This window comes from Crocuta crocuta, unplaced genomic scaffold (genome assembly GCF_008692635.1).
Source record: "Crocuta crocuta isolate KB4526 unplaced genomic scaffold, BGI_CrCroc_1.0 scaffold61, whole genome shotgun sequence".
Lineage (NCBI taxonomy): Eukaryota > Metazoa > Chordata > Mammalia > Carnivora > Hyaenidae > Crocuta > Crocuta crocuta.
The window spans coordinates 4,829,402-4,846,069 of record NW_027528369.1 but is presented as its reverse complement, the minus strand read 5'-3'; the positions used below and the strand labels follow the sequence as shown (position 1 = coordinate 4,846,069).

General features: G+C 44.8%; 1 protein-coding gene across 2 annotated transcripts; it reads right to left on the bottom strand.

Moving 5' to 3' along the window:
* Positions 1-1,048: 1,048 nt before the first annotated feature.
* Positions 1,049-13,952, bottom strand: ATMIN (ATM interactor). Of its 2 annotated transcripts, none has more exons than XM_077754053.1 (4): positions 13,863-13,952; positions 6,365-6,490; positions 5,445-5,644; positions 1,049-4,809 (listed from the first exon to the last, which is right to left on the bottom strand). In XM_077754053.1, exons 3-4 carry the CDS (start codon positions 5,636-5,638, stop codon positions 3,000-3,002), a joined length of 2,004 nt encoding a protein of 667 aa, XP_077610179.1. In that variant the 5' UTR covers positions 5,639-5,644; positions 6,365-6,490; positions 13,863-13,952; the 3' UTR covers positions 1,049-2,999. The 2 variants fall into 2 exon arrangements, with proteins under 2 accessions (XP_077610179.1, XP_077610181.1); XM_077754055.1 differs by lacking the exon at positions 13,863-13,952 and adding an exon at positions 13,809-13,830.
* Positions 13,953-16,668: the final 2,716 nt, after the last annotated feature.

The following is a 16,668-nucleotide window of genomic DNA, read 5'->3' as shown; positions in this document are numbered from 1 at the left end:
ACTTCCAATGAGAACTGCATAAGCTGCATAAACACTTGAGATTTCAAGTATTCATCCCTAAATCTCTAATGGTACAAGTTCCCCCTTCTCTTTCTTTAAGAGCCTTCCGAAGACCAGTGTGAGAAGTGCTGCTTTAAATATACTGGAGAGTAAATGCTGCTTAGAGTCACTATTAGCAGGTTTTGGGGAGGTTTGGACCAGAATTAAGATAAACTGTCTAAAACTGAGACCATAAAGGACTGCATGAAAGTCTCACCCTGTCATTTGCCACTATTAATAAAACACTCAACTTCATAACTACACTGACATGCTTACATTTTCTTCTGATCAAAAGTAGCTTCAAACCTTACTCAGCATCTTTTAGGTAAGTCCACAAAATTTTTGTATTTTAATTTCCCCTTTATATCAAGGAATCAGAAACATACTGATCTGGCTTTTCACAAATTAGTGACTAAGCAAAGAACTACTCATAATCTAACCCTCTCATTTTTGCTCTTAAGCTAGAATTACATTACTTCCAAAGATAAAAGGGACCCCATTACAAAATGGCCATGAATTGGGGGGCACTTGGCTGGCTCAGTTGGTTGAGCATCCGACTTCAGCTCAGGTCATGATCTCGTGGTTTGTGAATTCAAGCCCCATGTCGGCCTTGCTGCTGTCAGCAAAGAGCCTGCTTCAGATCCTCTGTCCCTCCCCCCACCGCACCTCCCTCACTTGCATTTTCAAAAACAATTTAAAGAAGTAAACAAAATGTCATGAATTGGCAAATGCATGAATTGGGAGTAATTTCTTTAAAAATTCAACAGCTTAAACCCTAAGGTGTATAGCTTTTGTCAAATAAAAACTCTACATCAAAATAGAAAGTTTGGTAATGGAGTGTCTTCATTTTCTATGAGGCAAATTAGTAACTCTCATTAACAAGGTAAAACAGTAATGCAAATAACTAGGCACAACCATTTGATCCTGTGACTATCGGAAGTTGATGGTCTGTGAAACATCAACAAATTAGGTCACATTATGAGGGTGTCAAAGAATTCACACAAAAAGGTAGAATTCTCACTTCTCTTTAATCACAGAATTTCAGTTTTTACGAATAATCATAGGACAATTCAGGTAACTAAGGTTTGGGAGGGAAACGGGTCTTGTACAGGAAGAACTACGACATGCTCCGTTTTTTTAAGTCAGTCTACTTGCGGGATTAACAAACATTTTCACAGAAACAACAAAAAAAAATTTAAAGCCAAAGATCACTGCGTTTATATTTACAAAAAGCCATAAACGAACATGCATTTCTCCCTGACTAGGAGAACTTAAATAAATGTTTGAACATTAAGGCAGTGACAAGTCTAAAACATAATGAAATTCTAAGTTAAGGCTTTATGTCTGTTTTGAAACCCATGTTCACAGGCCGGTGTGACCAAAGCAAACTTTTATCTACCAGGTTAATCTGTCCAGGATAGGTTATTGATTCACTACCAACTATTCTATGGGACAAGAATTAGTACTAAAATCATCCATTTAATGCATTATTAGTCCACTCCTTAGGTTTTATTTTGAGGATTTAGTCTTCAGCAGCATAAGCATGTGCCACAGAAGGAACTTTTTTTTTAAATAAACTTAGAAAACTTAAGGGCTGCACCAATTTTCCCTTGACTGAAAGTTGGTCAACAAGAATTCCTTATTTCCTAAACACAGAAAACCTCCAGAGCATATCTGACCATGCTCCCATCCAAAAACGTGGATGTTCTCGATTACTGAAGTAGCTAGTCTCCATCTTCTTTGAAGACTGTTTGGCACTGCCGTCTACATAAAGCAACAAAATGCGGAATACCACAGTGCAGGTGGATGTGTTCTATACTTGCTGTCCTCAAGGCACAAATGCTACCCTTGCTGGGCCAATGTCTTTCCTTATTCAAGGAAAAGATGAGAGGTGGATGAAAAGATTCACTTGACAATAATCGATTGCACTCTTGCCCTATTCAAGCTTACATCAAGTACTGAAATTTAGAGAGGGATGTCCTTTTCTCTTTCCACTATTAATTTTTTAACATTTAGAGAGACAAAACTCATGATCCAGCCTTTGGGTATACTTTGAGAAGCAGCTCTGGAGCCGCCCCCTCCCCCCCAGCCGTGTACTGGGGAGAGCAGGAGGGGTGCTTCACAGGGCACACTCCAGTATGAGCTAGGGGGCATGACTCCACGCTGCAGCGTTTCAGCGGCTGGGATGACGCACGGTCACTCGGAGCAGAAAGATCACTATTTACGCCGAGTGCTTGCCGCTACTTCTTGAAGCAGTAATGGCGCGGAAACACGTCTTTGAGCAAAGTGCTGTACACGTGTGTTGGGATCACTCCTAGTTCGTTTGGAGGAAGAATGGCATTGATTACATGAAGATGGTCCCAAAGGCTAAAGACAGCTGTGGTTTTTCCTTGGTCTCCAAGTCAGAAAAAAGGGAGACGTCAAAGCTGATGAAGCTGCAGGTGGCAGGAGTCCCACGCCATGTGAGCACTGGTGCCTAAATCTGCGGCGTGGCAACCGAGTTCTTTAGATTTGCCAAAGGAAACAGGAATTCCTCTCCAGCACCGTCAGATAGTTTAGGTGCAATTTAAGTCAAGCAAGTCACATTTCAACTGAAATTAAATGTTTTGCAGATGTGAAAAGTCTGTATCCTAGTACCTGGTAAGCTTGGCTTCAGTTAATTGCTAGATGGGTTTTAAAGGTGTGGGATACCCTTGTTTTTTTGAGATGGGAAGACTAACTGTGAGAGGGCAAAGGGAGGCAACACAGAAACAATCATTTTCAGATCAACATCTTACACTTTATAATACACTCACATTTATACACAAATTTCATGTTTCCAAGTACAAAAGGCAAAGAACTTCCAAGGACCCAAGTAAATGCATCAGTAACTACATTCAATGGCGTTAACACTGTTGTCCCACCCTCTATTCGCTGGCCCGGAAGGAAACCCTAAGGGCCGGCCCACGCACGGACTTCTTTTAGAAGTTGGAGACTGTGTGTAGTTCTGCACACGTCTGGGTTTCTACAGAGCTGAACTGAGATTCCATCGTGTTCCAGGCCAAGTCAGCCAGAAGAAAGTCATCCATTGCCGTCTGAGTTTCGTTGCTCGTGAAGAACAAGCTCCCCAGGGTCTCAAAGCCGGAACTCATGGTCTGTGTCTCTGTGCTGCTCAACTGAACTTTACTCTCTGCAGCAGGTGTGCTTTTAGCAGCAGAGACCCCTTCGGTTTGGGTCTCAGTGTCCGACGAGTCCGTACTCATGGAAAAGCTGGAGTGTTTCAGAAGACTTCCCAGAGGCAGATGGGGGCTACTGTCTAAAAAGAAGTTTAGGTCTGTCTGTGTCTGCGTGTCAAACATTTCAAGGCCTAAGAAGTTCGAGTTTCCCCTACAGCTATAGGGCTGGGCAGAGCTGTCTGCGAGGAAGAAGTCAGTCTGGGTCTCTATGTCCAGCGATTCTAAGACTGGCTCAGTGGTCATGGTGTTAAGCTCACTCTCTTCAGTCTGAGTCTGGATATTTGAGGCGGAAAAGAACTCCTCGATATCGAAATCAATTGCGGGATTCTGGGCTGGGCCAGACGGGAGCTGGGTGTCAGGCCCAGTATTCGTGTCGGACAAAAGACGATTGTCCAGTGTCTGACCGGGCAGGTTACTTGACAAGATGTTTTCTAAATCAGTTAATAAATCTATAGTTTGGGTCTGATTATCTGTCATGTTCTGTGAAGGGAGCATACTGTGCTGTGCACTGAAGTTTATAATTGGTGCAGATTTCTCAAGCTCTTGACTTAAAGTCTTAGGGTGGTTCTGAGGTAACAAACCATGAGTGACAGTCTCTGCTACTAAGCTGCTGCTTATAATATTGTCTGTGGCAACACCGTAGGATGAATGGACGCTCTCAAAAATGTCTCCACACATTACAGCTTGGTCCATCTGGACCCGGTCATCCGTCAGACTCTGCATCCCACTGGTCTGGGTTTCTCTGGAGATCCCACCTGACTGGTAACAGGCATCTATGAACGTATCAGTCTGGGCAGCTATGGAAGAGGTTACCTTAGAACTGGGTAAGAATGTTTGAGTGTGAACACTAATGGGAAGGGAGACTTGAGAACCAAACGTCAAATCCGTTTGAGAACAGGATGATACGGAGGAATCAGGGCCAACCCACTGTGTGGAAGGTATGAAGTGTTGTGTGGCGTAAGACAGGTCTGTCTGTACGTTGATTGAAGAAATGCCATTCTTCTGACACGTGTTTCCCAGCTCTTGTAAAGGATTAGACAGGCTCTTACCCAAGTTCACCTGAACGCCTGTGCTAATTGGCTCTAGAGCAACAGGATTTACAATTTTTGAAAGAGGGAGACTCTCCTTAAGACAGCCAGCCTCTGAATCTAGGCCGAGGATGAGGGTTCCGACTGACAGGGGCAGTATGTGCACAGCGCCCGGGGTGGAACCCTGCTGATCCACGCCCAGCACCACAGGCTGGGCTGCCGAGTCGGCTGTGGGCACAAAGACAGGCGTGGGAGAAAACTGCAGAACAGGAAGTTTAACCAGAGCCACTCTGGGCTTGGGTAAAAGCAACTTCTGAGGGTATCTTGGAGGTGTTGTAAGAGTCTGCTTTCCGGCATTAGAGTTACAAGAGTCTTCAAAAGAAGTGACTAGCTTGATTTCTGAAGTTTCTAGTTCTTGAGTGTCTGGTCTTGGAGCTGGCTGGCTGCTCAACGACTCAGGGGTCTTACTGGACAGCTTCTGGCTATGCAGGCAGTTTTCCATTTTCCTTTTCTTACTAGGTGGGTCCCTGAAAGCAACGACAGAGTAAAAAGAGAAAAATGAGTGTAAGCTGCAGCTGTCCTCAATCCCGGTGCCGTCTCCTCAGCCGCTGACACACACTGTTCCTTGCACCCACAGCAGAGGTCAGACTTCACCCGGTCAAGAGGAGCTGGCCCTCTGTGCGTCTGAGAACTGGGCCTACTATGGTGGTGGGCAGAGAAACACGCAAGCAGGGAAGGAGAAAGCACATCTTTTTTTGGGTATACCTCCAAGTACTAGAACTCAGCTGAGCTTAGCTCTGTCAGCATAAGGAAGCGAGCAGATTATATAATGCAACCTTTACCGTTTCTAAAGTAGGAAGCTATTACTCCAAATATAAAGTTGACCTTTAAAATTTTATGGTAAAACTGAACTCTTCAATAATCTAACATCCCTTTGATAGAAAATGCTGGAATGCTGGGGAGGAATAAGGAAGAACAACCGGGTCAGGTCGATGCGGATCCTTTCCTAGTTCTGCTCGCTTTCTCAAAAGTTCCCTTCGTCCACATCACGTGTCATCTGCGTCCTTCCTCCTTTCTCCCCGCACTAACGGCTCTCCAGAAGTTTCATCTGGAACTCTTCCCACAGCTGCTGACTTGCGGGCCAGCGCTTCTTCCCCTTTACCTGTGCTCTGCAGGGATCTCGTGGCCAGTTCGGTAGATGTGGGACTGTAAGGCGGTCCTGCTGGCATAGGGACAGCCGCACGTGCACTGGAAGGTCTTGCCGCAGTCCTCGGCGTGCCTTTTCAAGTCCCACTCGGTGCCGTAAGAGTTGCTGCACTTACTACACTTATGCTTCTTTTCGGCGTGCATTTTCATAAAGTGCTGGGGAGAACACAGAAGGGGCGACAATGGGCAACTGCAAGCGCTCAGAGTGTTTCAGACCCGACCCGCACGCCCGAATTAGCGCTGAGCCCACAGGGCAGACAGCACCGCGGCGGTCTGAGGGAACGGAGAAGCGTTCCTAGTCACTCCTGCTCTGGGAGAAACTTCCTGGTCCCACCGTGTAGGTGTTAGAGATGTGCTGCAGGCAGGGGAAGGTCCGCCACGCGTTCCTCAGGACCCTCCGGCAGACGCCTGCGGAAGGATCTCGGCCAGTCTTTGCCAGTCCTATAGCACCTCTTCCCTACTCGCTGGGCCCCCTCCCTAAGGCGTCTGCTTCTGGAACTCTGCCTGACCTCTGCAGTCATGTGCTCCCTTAGGAGACTATTTCCTACATGCCTTTGCCCCTCTGGCCTCGGAGGCACCCAGAGTCACCCAAGAGATCTGGACACACACTTCTCATTCACTGAGGAAACGGTCTTCTCGTCTTTCCTCCAAACCCACTCCTGGACATCTTCGCCTTCAGAACAAGCCACGTCTCCTTCACTCGCATTACACCCCACTCACGTTTTCCCCACCTGGGAGACTCTTGGGCGGCTGTTCCCACAAGCAGCTCTCTTCAAGAGTTCTCCAGTTACGTTTGGGAAGGGATTGGAATGCACACTAGGTTTACGTCACCTGCGCCTCATCCTCAGAGAAGTATACTTAAGACAAGTAAAGTACCTGTTTTACGAGAGAAAATTGAGAAAATGGTCTGTCAGGGCCTCTGGGGCATCCTTCAATTGGACAACAGTAGAATTTCGGTACGGTTTTCAAATCTTTTCTTATTGTTGGATTTACTATGCCATCCTGCAAAATAAAAAGTTACTTTAAGCATTTATTTAAAAAAAAAAAAAAAGCTCTATTTTGGATTGTGGTGCTGGTGGCACAGCCATATGAACCTACTAAATATTCACTTAAAATGGATAAATGGTGAAGAAACTGTAGTTCAATAAATGTGTCAAATTTGTCCTTAAGTTTCTTTGAGAGAGAATCCCAAGCAGGCTCTGAGTGTCCAGTACTGAGCCAAATTTATAGCTTGATCCCATGAACGGAACCTGAGCAGAAATCAAGATTTGGATGCTTAACCTACTTTAAAATTGTTCAAAACAAAAAAAAACCTTTGTTGTTTAAAAATCTTTATTCCTTTAGAATTCTTCCTTCTAAACTCAAAATCTGTCCTTAAAGCCAAGCTCTGTGTATATTCATAGTTTCTGAGGCTCAAGATTTTGGTATCATCCCTAATTCTTCCCTTCCCTTTCAACCCACCCGCAATTAGTGGGAATCCCTGAAAAAAATCTCCTCTGACTGTGGCCCAGGCCTTCCCAACAGCATCCTGACTTTCTCTGGTCATGACACTGCCCCGAGTAGCTGAAGCTACTGGACACAACTTTTTATGAAACAGCTTGAATATAGGCACTGTACCATGTGTGAAATTTAATAACCCTTCTAATAACTGGTACTAATATAGCTTTTGTTACTGTGTCAGGCACTGTTCTAAGTACTTTATATACATTAACTCATGTATTCCTAGTAATCCTTTATTATTAAGTAGGTGATTGACTTTTTGGCTAGGAGTTTAAAATAACTGGTGACTTAATTTAACTTCAAGTGTTCTGTCTTGGCGCCCCTGGTGAGCCCACATACGGCAGGTGTAAGACACCCAAGAACTCCAGTGTGATCCCGTCTGGCCCTAAAGGAAGGTGATAGTGGCGGCAGTAGTGGGGGTGAGGGGTGGGGAAGGACCTCGCTATAGGTCACTGGAAACAACAGTATATGTATTCATGTAACTAGGGCTCAAGGGTACAAGAGCATGTGGCTCCAGGGGTCCCAAACAGTCTGGCCACTTGCCGCTGACAAAATCCATGGGCAGAGAGCTGAGTGGTGGAAAAACAAAGGGATTTACTTCAGTGAGGCCAGAACTGGGAAGACAGCAGACTAGTGTCTCAAACACTGTCTCCAAAGTGCTGAAAATACTTCCAGGTTTACGTAAGGAAATGTGGGACAAAGATACGTGCGGGTGGGTGGTGGAGGTCAGGCTGATCACTGTCCTGCGTCAGTCATGTGAGGTCTGACTGGAGTAAGGGCAGTTCCTGTTGCTTGGGCCCCCGTCTCGGGATGCTTTGCCTGCTGGGTCTTTTGCCAGGATGAAGAGATAAGCTGGAATGAACTTGATCACTTCAAAAGTACAGACCGAGGTCAAAGCGGAGGTGGCTGAAGTTCTCATTCACTTGGGCCTCACAAGCTGTGGCAGCAGGTAGATACTCAGGTTATCTAGTGTTCTGATGAGAAAGGACTCATTCCTCATGGAACATGTCCACTTCCTTCTCTCCCATCCGTATTTCTGGAGAAGGGAGGCATGAATAACCATGGGGCTAAGACTCCTTCTGTTTGCCTTCCCAGCGGATCTCAAGAGGAACATGTTGATCTTGTTGAGTCTGTGTCCACTCACTTAGAGGGGAAAAGAAGCTATTCTTGTTTTAGTTGTCAATAACATAATTTATCTTTCCATATTAAATTCAATTAGTTCTCCAGGTCTTCCATGCTGGTCCATCCTTTTATAACCCTACTGCACTGTCTAGACATTCATATTCATCTGGGTTATTTAAGTGGTCCCTTAAATAGTTTTCCTTCCTTTGCTAATGTTGTAACTAGATTTGACATTCCAAAAACTTACTTGTATGTATCACCTACAGTTGTGTTATACCTCCAGTCTCCAGTGACAGCCATATCTTCCTCTGTTACCTTTTCGTACACCACCCTACTCAGTCTCATATTATTCTCACTTCCAGTCGCACTTTCTAGGAAGGCCCAATTTGTCTTACATACCCCTGCTCCCTTCTGGCAGAAAAAGCATTTGGCATTGAAAGATTGTAAACCACTTGTACCATCAATTACGGGTGTAGCCTTGGACAGGGGAGTCAACCTCTCTGAACCAGTTTACTCATTTTTAAGAGAGGTAACAATAATGAACTTTCAGGATTATCTTGTATTGGATTAGCATAAACCTAGGCCAGATCACATTCTCAAGAAACAATATTCCCTTGTTCTGCTGACCACCCAGATCTAGAAATCTGTTTCTTGTTTGAATTCCAAGACAGTAACTAACTTAAATACCATTTTCTTCTAGAGTTCCTGCTCCCTAAATTTTTTTTTTTTTTAGTTTATTTATTTTTTGAGAGAGAGCAGGGAGGGGCAGAGAGAGAGAAGAGAGAATCCTAAGCAGGCTCCACACTGTAAGTGCAGAGCCCAACTCAGGGCTCGAACTTACCAAGAGTGAGACTGTCACCTGAGCTGAGATCAAAAGTTGGGACCCTTAACAGACTGTGTGACCCAGGAGCCCCTCTCCAACTAAATTTCTTAAGGACAGAAACTATTTTGTAAATGCAGAGCATTTTTAGAAAGGCAGTCTAATGTAGGACAGGTTTACAATCCTGGGGACCTTTGCAAAATCATGAGACACTTAAAAACATTTCTGCCTGGGTCCAACTCCCGGTATTCTGATATATTAGTTTGGGATGCAGCGATAAAATGTGTTACTTCTATTCATTCATTCATTCATTCATTTATGAGAGAGAGCGAGAGAGCAAGCCTCTGTGCATGCAAGCAGGGTGGGGGGGGTGGGGGCTGGAGGGAAAGAGAGAACTCAAGCAGGCTCCACACGGGGCATAGAGCCCAACACGGGGCTTGATTCTACAACCCTGGGATTGTGACCTGAGCCAAAAGGTCAAATGCTCAACTGACTGAGCCACCCAGGCACCCAGGGATCCATACTTGGTTTTTAAATCTTCCCATATGATCCCAAAGTGCAATCTAGCTTAAGAACCCCTGGTGTAGTGGTTAATCCCCCGCATAGGTTCTGGAATATTGACTGCCATGGTCTGAATTCTCTACCTGGTCACTTTCCTGTGACCTTGAGAAAATGAAGATTTCCTTGGTTTCCTTATCTGTAAAGTAGGCATAATAGGGCTTAGAACAGTGCTTATCACATGATCAATTGGTTATTATTGTTGAGTTATTTGCTGTGGGGAGTTTTGTTTCTTCTTTGGCTTTCTGCCAACCACCTAATGCCAGTGACCTAATCTAAACCAGTACTTTACATGAAATATCATTCTTAAAACACTGGCATCTGGCAGCTTTAATGACAACTGATGTCATCTCTCATCACCAAACTCATCCTATTCATCAATTCATCTAGCGTTTTGTTTTTTTAATGAAATACTTCCAATTAAACTTATATTTTTTTTAACATCTAGTGTTATAGAAAAGAAAATGAAATGTGGGGAGAATATTAAGGAAGACTCAAAAATCCTTCATTCACCTGACCATCAGCGAATTCCTCTTAGGAATTCATCAACATGCCAGGTTGATGGCCCCTTTCTATGTTCAGGCTGTCAAATGTCCACAAAACTGCCTGCAGGCTCACTACAAAATTCATGCTCACTTCTAATACATCCTCAACTCTGCGTAACAATCCTTCTAGTATCTGTTCTCAAACTCCCAATCATGTCCTCATATACCTCTTCATTTTTTAAAAAATTAATGAACTTTATTTTTTAGACAAGTTTCGGGTTCACAGCAAAACTGAGTAGAAAGTACTGAGAGTTTTCATATACCCCTCACTCCCCAAACACGTATAGCCTCTTCCACTACTATTACTGTTACCCCTCCATCAGAGTGGTACATTTGTCACAATCAATGAACCTACAAGGACATGTCATTATCACCTAAAATCCAGAGTTTATATTCGAGTTCATTCTTGCTGTTGTACATTCTACAGCTTCTGACAAATGTGTAATGACATATATCCACTGTTATACTACCACACAGTATTTTCACTGCCCTAAAAATCTCTGCACTACACTTATTCATAACTCCCCTTCCTCCTTTTAAAATTTATTTATTTATTTTTAGAGAGAGTGAATGATGGAGGGAGGGAGGGAAAGGGAGAGAGAGAATATGAATGAATCTTAAGCAGGCTCCACTCTCAGTGCAGAGCCTAATGCGAGGTTCCATCCCCCGGCCCTAGGATGGTGACTTGAACCGAAATCAAGAATCAGACGCTCAACCAACTGAGCCGTGCAGGCTTAGCCCTAACACTCTTCCCCTTAAACCCACCCTGACAACCACTAATCTTATTTGGCCTTTTCAAGAATGTCATTTAGTTGGAATGATACAGGATGTAGCCTTTTCAGATTGGCTTCGTTCATTCAGTATATATGTATATCTAAATTTCCTCCATGTCTTTTCATGGCTTGATGGCTCACTTCTTTTTAGTGCTGAAGAATATGTCATTCTCTGCAGTTCCACAGTTCATTTTCCACTCACCACTGACTGGTGAACATCTTGGTTGCTTCCAGTGTTGGCAATTACTCACTTCTCTTTATAGGTCTTCTACCATCTCCCTCCCCTTTCCTTTCTCACTGCTACCATCATTAGTCCAAGTCAACCCTGACTTGCGGTTTGGACTTTCATCATTAACCTCTTAACTAACTTCTAGAATCTCAATCTCTTTTTCATTCACACTTTGCCAGATTCATTTTTCCATAGTATAGCTCTGATTATGTCATTACCTCAAACATTTCTAGTGACACCCAAATCTTCCCGAGTCCAAATTTCTCTAGCTTGAGACATTCAAAGTCCCTTACCATATAGCTTTGCATTACCTTTCTCGTCTGTTATTTACCTGTTTTATCCAGCCCAACTACCTAAAACCCCCAAACTTTTCAAGGAGAAGAATGTTTTTGTATGTTCTGTTGCATTTGAGAATGTTTTGAACAGAGTAAATGGTCAAGAAAAACCTGGAGTGTTACACCGATTATGTTTGAGAGGCCATCTAAGCCAAACCTGCGTCATGCACCAGGATGAAACACTACAGAGAGCCACACCAGGCTATCCCAACACCCCTCCCCTCCCCCTCCCCCCACCCGGTTGCCTTTCTTACAGGCATGACCACAACTTGATACTGTTCACTTTCCTGCTTTCTGAGGGCCAGCCCCTCAGCCCTCCCCATCACCATCTCTCCAACCCAGTCCTGGGCCTTCTTCCCATTCCTGCCAGAGACAGAAAACTCAAAGGGCAGTATGGCTGAGATGAGAACGGGGGAGATGAGAAGTGCTGATGCACAATCCCACGTGGACTGCAGGGACAATGTGAAGTTCTGTTCTGGCATTCTCTATATTTGTTCAAGAACAAAATTCACCACACTTTTTGGACTTTATCTTTTTCGTGTTCTTGTTTTGGGTACGTGTTACATACAAAGTATTTGAAAGTAAAAAAAAAAAAAAAAAAAAAAAAAAAAATCCAAAATGTTTAAGAAACACTTTAGGTAAAAGAATTTGAGAAAAATCTTTGAGACGAAACAATCAAAAAATAAGATGGAGAAAAGCAAACAAAGAGAAGAAGAGAAAAGCAGGAGGAAGGACACACTTTAAGGAGAAAGAATAGAAGGAAATATTAAGANTTTACTCTACTCTAGCACCTGACTGCCCTCACGGAAAGCATCCAAGGAGATGATTAGTTCACTCTGTTGTCTTCTTATTGTAAATTTAAAATTGGAAGTCTTCGTACAGTACGGTCTATAGAGCAACTTAGAACCTTTCTCTCCCTTTGCTTAAAAAAAAACCTCCTGGCAAATCATTAAAAGCAAATCTTGTACTGAACGTAATACAAAACCCTTTAATCCATGCTTTAAAAATATAAACGCTGCTGGATAATATGTTCTTTAAGGGTCCTCCTGTCCCCTGCGTTGCTTTCAAACACAAGGAATAAAAGAATCTCTAACAATCGAGAAATGTCCATTTACTACTCTTCCTTTCCCTCAATCCCCAGCTTTCACTTCCCCAGGGGTACCCCTGAACACAAGGCTGCACAGGATATTTCCAATTTCTTTACAGCGGATGGCACACAGACATATAGCAGAAGAACCCACATAAAACCAAAAAGCAGCACGTCTGTACATCTTACAGTTCGATCCCCACCTTTACCTATCACCCTCCAGAAGGGCTTGTAAATCATTTACCTTAAGAAAGGAACATTTGGTTGTGCGCAGGTATCTTGTCAAGAAATTCCAGAATAAAATAAGAACCATACAGCAGCAGACGGGGAAGAGAATAAAAGATTATCAAAATTCTAGAGAAAAGAAACACTAGGAAAGGACTAGAATTATGCAAGTAGCTGTAACCAAGAGAATGTGAAGGAAACTTTCCACTGAATATTATGCAAATCCGCCAAGGAGATACGCTCAGACCACCTTCAGGGCAGAAAGTAGGCACTCACTGGTGCTGGAGTCTCTCCGAAGGGTTTTCAAAACCACAGGGATCTCCCAGTCAGCTCGCACCCCCTGCCTCCCCCTCCTCCCTCCCTCCTTCTCATACTTTGACAACAAGTGTCAAGAGGGATGTCTGAACTCCAGAGCCTTCTTATTCTCAGGATGCAGAGTGAGGGTAAGATTCACCGCACTGAGGCACCACTGTACAGGTGCGGCTGTTGTGTCGTACAGGTCACCTTCATGATGGAAAATGAACCCCTTTCCCCCCAGTACAGCAGATGCGAATGAGCCTCTTTGCCGAGCGGGGAGAGGAGAGGGCTCTGGGAGAGATTTCTTTAATTCCTGCGAAAACAGGTGTCCCTCGTGACCTAAGAAGGAAACTCAGGGGAGTCCATTTTCCCCTTCAACGTTTTTAGTTGGGAAAGGGATCCTGAGGTCACTGTGCTGTCTTCAGACAACAGACATTTGACAAATGCCTTGGAAGTGGGACAATGACTTCACACAGTAGAAGCAGCAAGGGAAGATACGGCTGCTTTGAAAAGTCCGAGTCAAGATTTGACAATCAAAATCTGTATTTGTCTCAAACATACGCCTCCTTGTTAAGTCCCTTATATTTTGTACTTTGTACACGTGTTGGATATTACGTATGTGCTTGTATACTTTGTATATGTGCCGCTATCTCCAGACTTCCTAAGCGTCACATATTTTGAGAACAGACTTAGAAACAAGCCTAATATAGGCTACCAAGCTAGTCCTGGGGAGCAAATGCTATCTTCATGCTTCACAAGGCAGACAGATGTAGAGCTGCGGACAGCAGTTCCAGGGAACAGAACAACACAACTGCTGACAAGTGCTTGCGGGAGTGACACTCAGGCCAACCCAGGAGGGTCCCGGTCAGACTGGCGGCTTCACCTGTGCTCTGAGATCTACTGCATCTTGGCTGTCATCGCTGAGGACGCGGTATACTGGCGGGTGACGGCTGCCGCACGTGAGCTCAGAGAACCAAGCGGATGTAAAATTCCTACGAGCATACAGTTCACGCACTGAAGTTAAAATATGAAGCAAAGGGAGGATTTCAGTAAAATCTGTTATGGAAGGGAAACCACCAGACTGAAGACCACTCCCGAAGGCGACTGAAGAGTCACTACACTTGGGTCCTGGGAGAAACCCCAAAACTACTGTGAGGACTTGCAGGATCCCCTGCTTCTCCTGACTGGGCTCCCTCACCTTCCCAGGAAAACGCTGGCACTAGACTGGGGGGGGTCCCCTCTCCTGGGCCACACGTCTGCCCTGCTAGCGACTATAACCTCAAACCTTGTGCTAACTCAATTCTCATCAGAGGCCCGATTCTAAGGAAGTTTCCAAGGAGGACTCACCCGAAGGACAGACAGGGAGAGGCAACACGCCGGGTAATTCAAACTTACTCCCGAGTGAATCCAGACCATCAAAAGCTACAGATTCTCAAAACTGCTTTGAGTGTCATACCGTGGAGTCCTGTCGCTGCTGGCATAGAACGAAGTGAGAGAGAGGTGGTGGAAGGAAAGTTCCTACGGTAGTGACTGAGGGATTGCAACTTAAAAAAGGCCTAGGGTGGGGCCGGACATCTGGATTTTCCGGAAGCTTTCCGCAGACGTGCACTAAAGGTTAAAAAATCGCTGCCCCATTTTACAGAAGGCGGACGGGATGTCCAGACCACTGTCACGTTAATACGCGGGTCCCCTCTTACTGACACTGCCCTTAGGTCGCAGTCCCGAGCCAAGCCGATTCTACCAACCCTGTGAACGCTGTACCTGGCGGTGCTTCCAGGCTAATCCGCGGCTCCCTTTTAAACACCGGGCGGAACCCGGAGGCCCGAGGGAGGCACTGAGGCTGCGGTGGAAAGAACTCGGGCTGTCGAAGCAAAGAGACGGGGTTTATCATCCCAGCTCCCGCCCGGCTGCGCAACCTGTTTGTCATCAAGAGGCTGGGGACGACGCTCCGGGCCCCACGAAGTTGCCGACAAGTACCGAGGCGTAGGGGTCCGGTGGCCGGGCCGCCCCGGCTCGTCCGCGCCCGACGCGGAGCGGCATGACACAGGGTTTTCCTCCTGTGCTANCCGGACGGCCGCGGCGCCCCCTGCCGGCCGTGGAGGGCGCGTCGGCAGGGAGCCGCCGCCAGGTAAGGCGGGAGGGTTACAAAACTTCACCTGGGTCCCCTGCGAACGGGTCGAAGGTATGGGTCCCACTGATTCGTTCTTCACCTTCCCAGAAACTTCACCTTGGGCAATAATTGTATAGAAGGAAAGTCAATATGTTCAGGAACTTTATTTCCCAAAGATTAGGAACAACCCGCATATTCAATTAGTCAATAGTATGTTAATTACATCTGTTGTTTGTTGAGGGCTTACCATGTGCTACACATTTTGTATCTCATTTTGTCCTCACAACAGGTGTAGCGGGTATGTACTATAAGCTTTCCCCCAATCTGCAGAGAAGTAACTAGCCATAGGTCATATTATAGAAACAAATGAATTGCTAATGATTGAGTTAATCACTTTAAGGGAGGGTGGACTTATTTGTCTGTATCTTAAGCACTGAAATTTGATTACAGTTTGGGGGACAGTATAGTTCAGGGCAGGGTTCCAAAACCTAAGTAGCTAAAAGAGCCAGCTGGACGACGTAAATGAACACACAAGACCAGGTGTAGACAAAAGGGAGACGTGAGGACTGCAGAGACATGGAACATACATCCTTTGTTTAAAGGGGCAGCTGCCACTCATGTGTGCTATCACTAGATGTATTTTTCAAGGTTTTTATGTGAAAGCTTCCAATTTATAGCAGGTACAAATTACCACAATTTTAGTGGCTTAAAGTGCCACAGATTTGTTATTTTGCAGTTTTGTACGTCAGAACTCTGACATGAGTATGAGGCTAAGATCAATGTGTGGGCAGGGCTCCATTTCTTCTGGAGGCTCTACAAAAGAAATTTGTTTACTTGCCTTGTCCAGCTTCTCAGAGTCAGTAATGGTGAGATGAGTCTTTATCACATCACGGCCTTCTCCCTCTGCTCTCTCCTATTCCTCTTCCGCTTTTGAGGACCCTTGTGATTACACTGGGTCCATTTAGGAAATCCAGACTAATTTCCCCTTTGCAAAGTTCCTTTCTTTGCCTTGTAAGGTAATATATTTACAGATAACAGGAATTAGGATATGGACATCTTTGAGTAGGGGGCCATTATTCTGCCCATCATAGATGCTAATTCTGATTTTAAAAGTATTGTGGGACAACCCCCACCCCCGAATCTATGTGTGTGGAATAGCATCCATAGGCTATTTAGTTTCTTTGGTGTGGTGTCTAAGAGTGCAGGCTCTGTAGTCCAATTGCCTGGGGTTAACGTGGGCTCAGCCACTTGCTAGCCTAAGCTCTGGTATTCACTTAAGTAGAATAAGACAGGTAATGCTGCCTGCCATATCGGATTGTTATGAAAATAAGATAGTGCATATAACATACTTAGCACCGACATAGTAAATACTCCGTAAACGTCAGCTATTGAATTTTGCAGACTCTACCTAAAGTTCGATAAACTCCTTTGGCTGTAGCAGTCTTCGGTCTGCAATTACTGCTCCATCTGTTCCCAAGACTGCATTTGAACACAGTATGTGTCTTGGGATCATCAAGTACATAATAGAAGTTCCAGTCCAAGACAGTGACATAAGAAATTGAACTCACTTCCTCCATGG

Bases quoted from the DNA above. Each gene is read 5' to 3' on its own strand.
- ATMIN (XM_077754053.1), bottom strand. From the start codon at position 5,638: ATGAAAATGCACGCCGAAAAGAAGCATAAGTGTAGTAAGTGCAGCAAC. The intron at 4,810-5,444 runs GTAAAGGGGAAG...CGTTGCTTTCAG, and splicing joins GAGATCCCTGCAGAGCACAG to GGACCCACCTAGTAAGAAAA.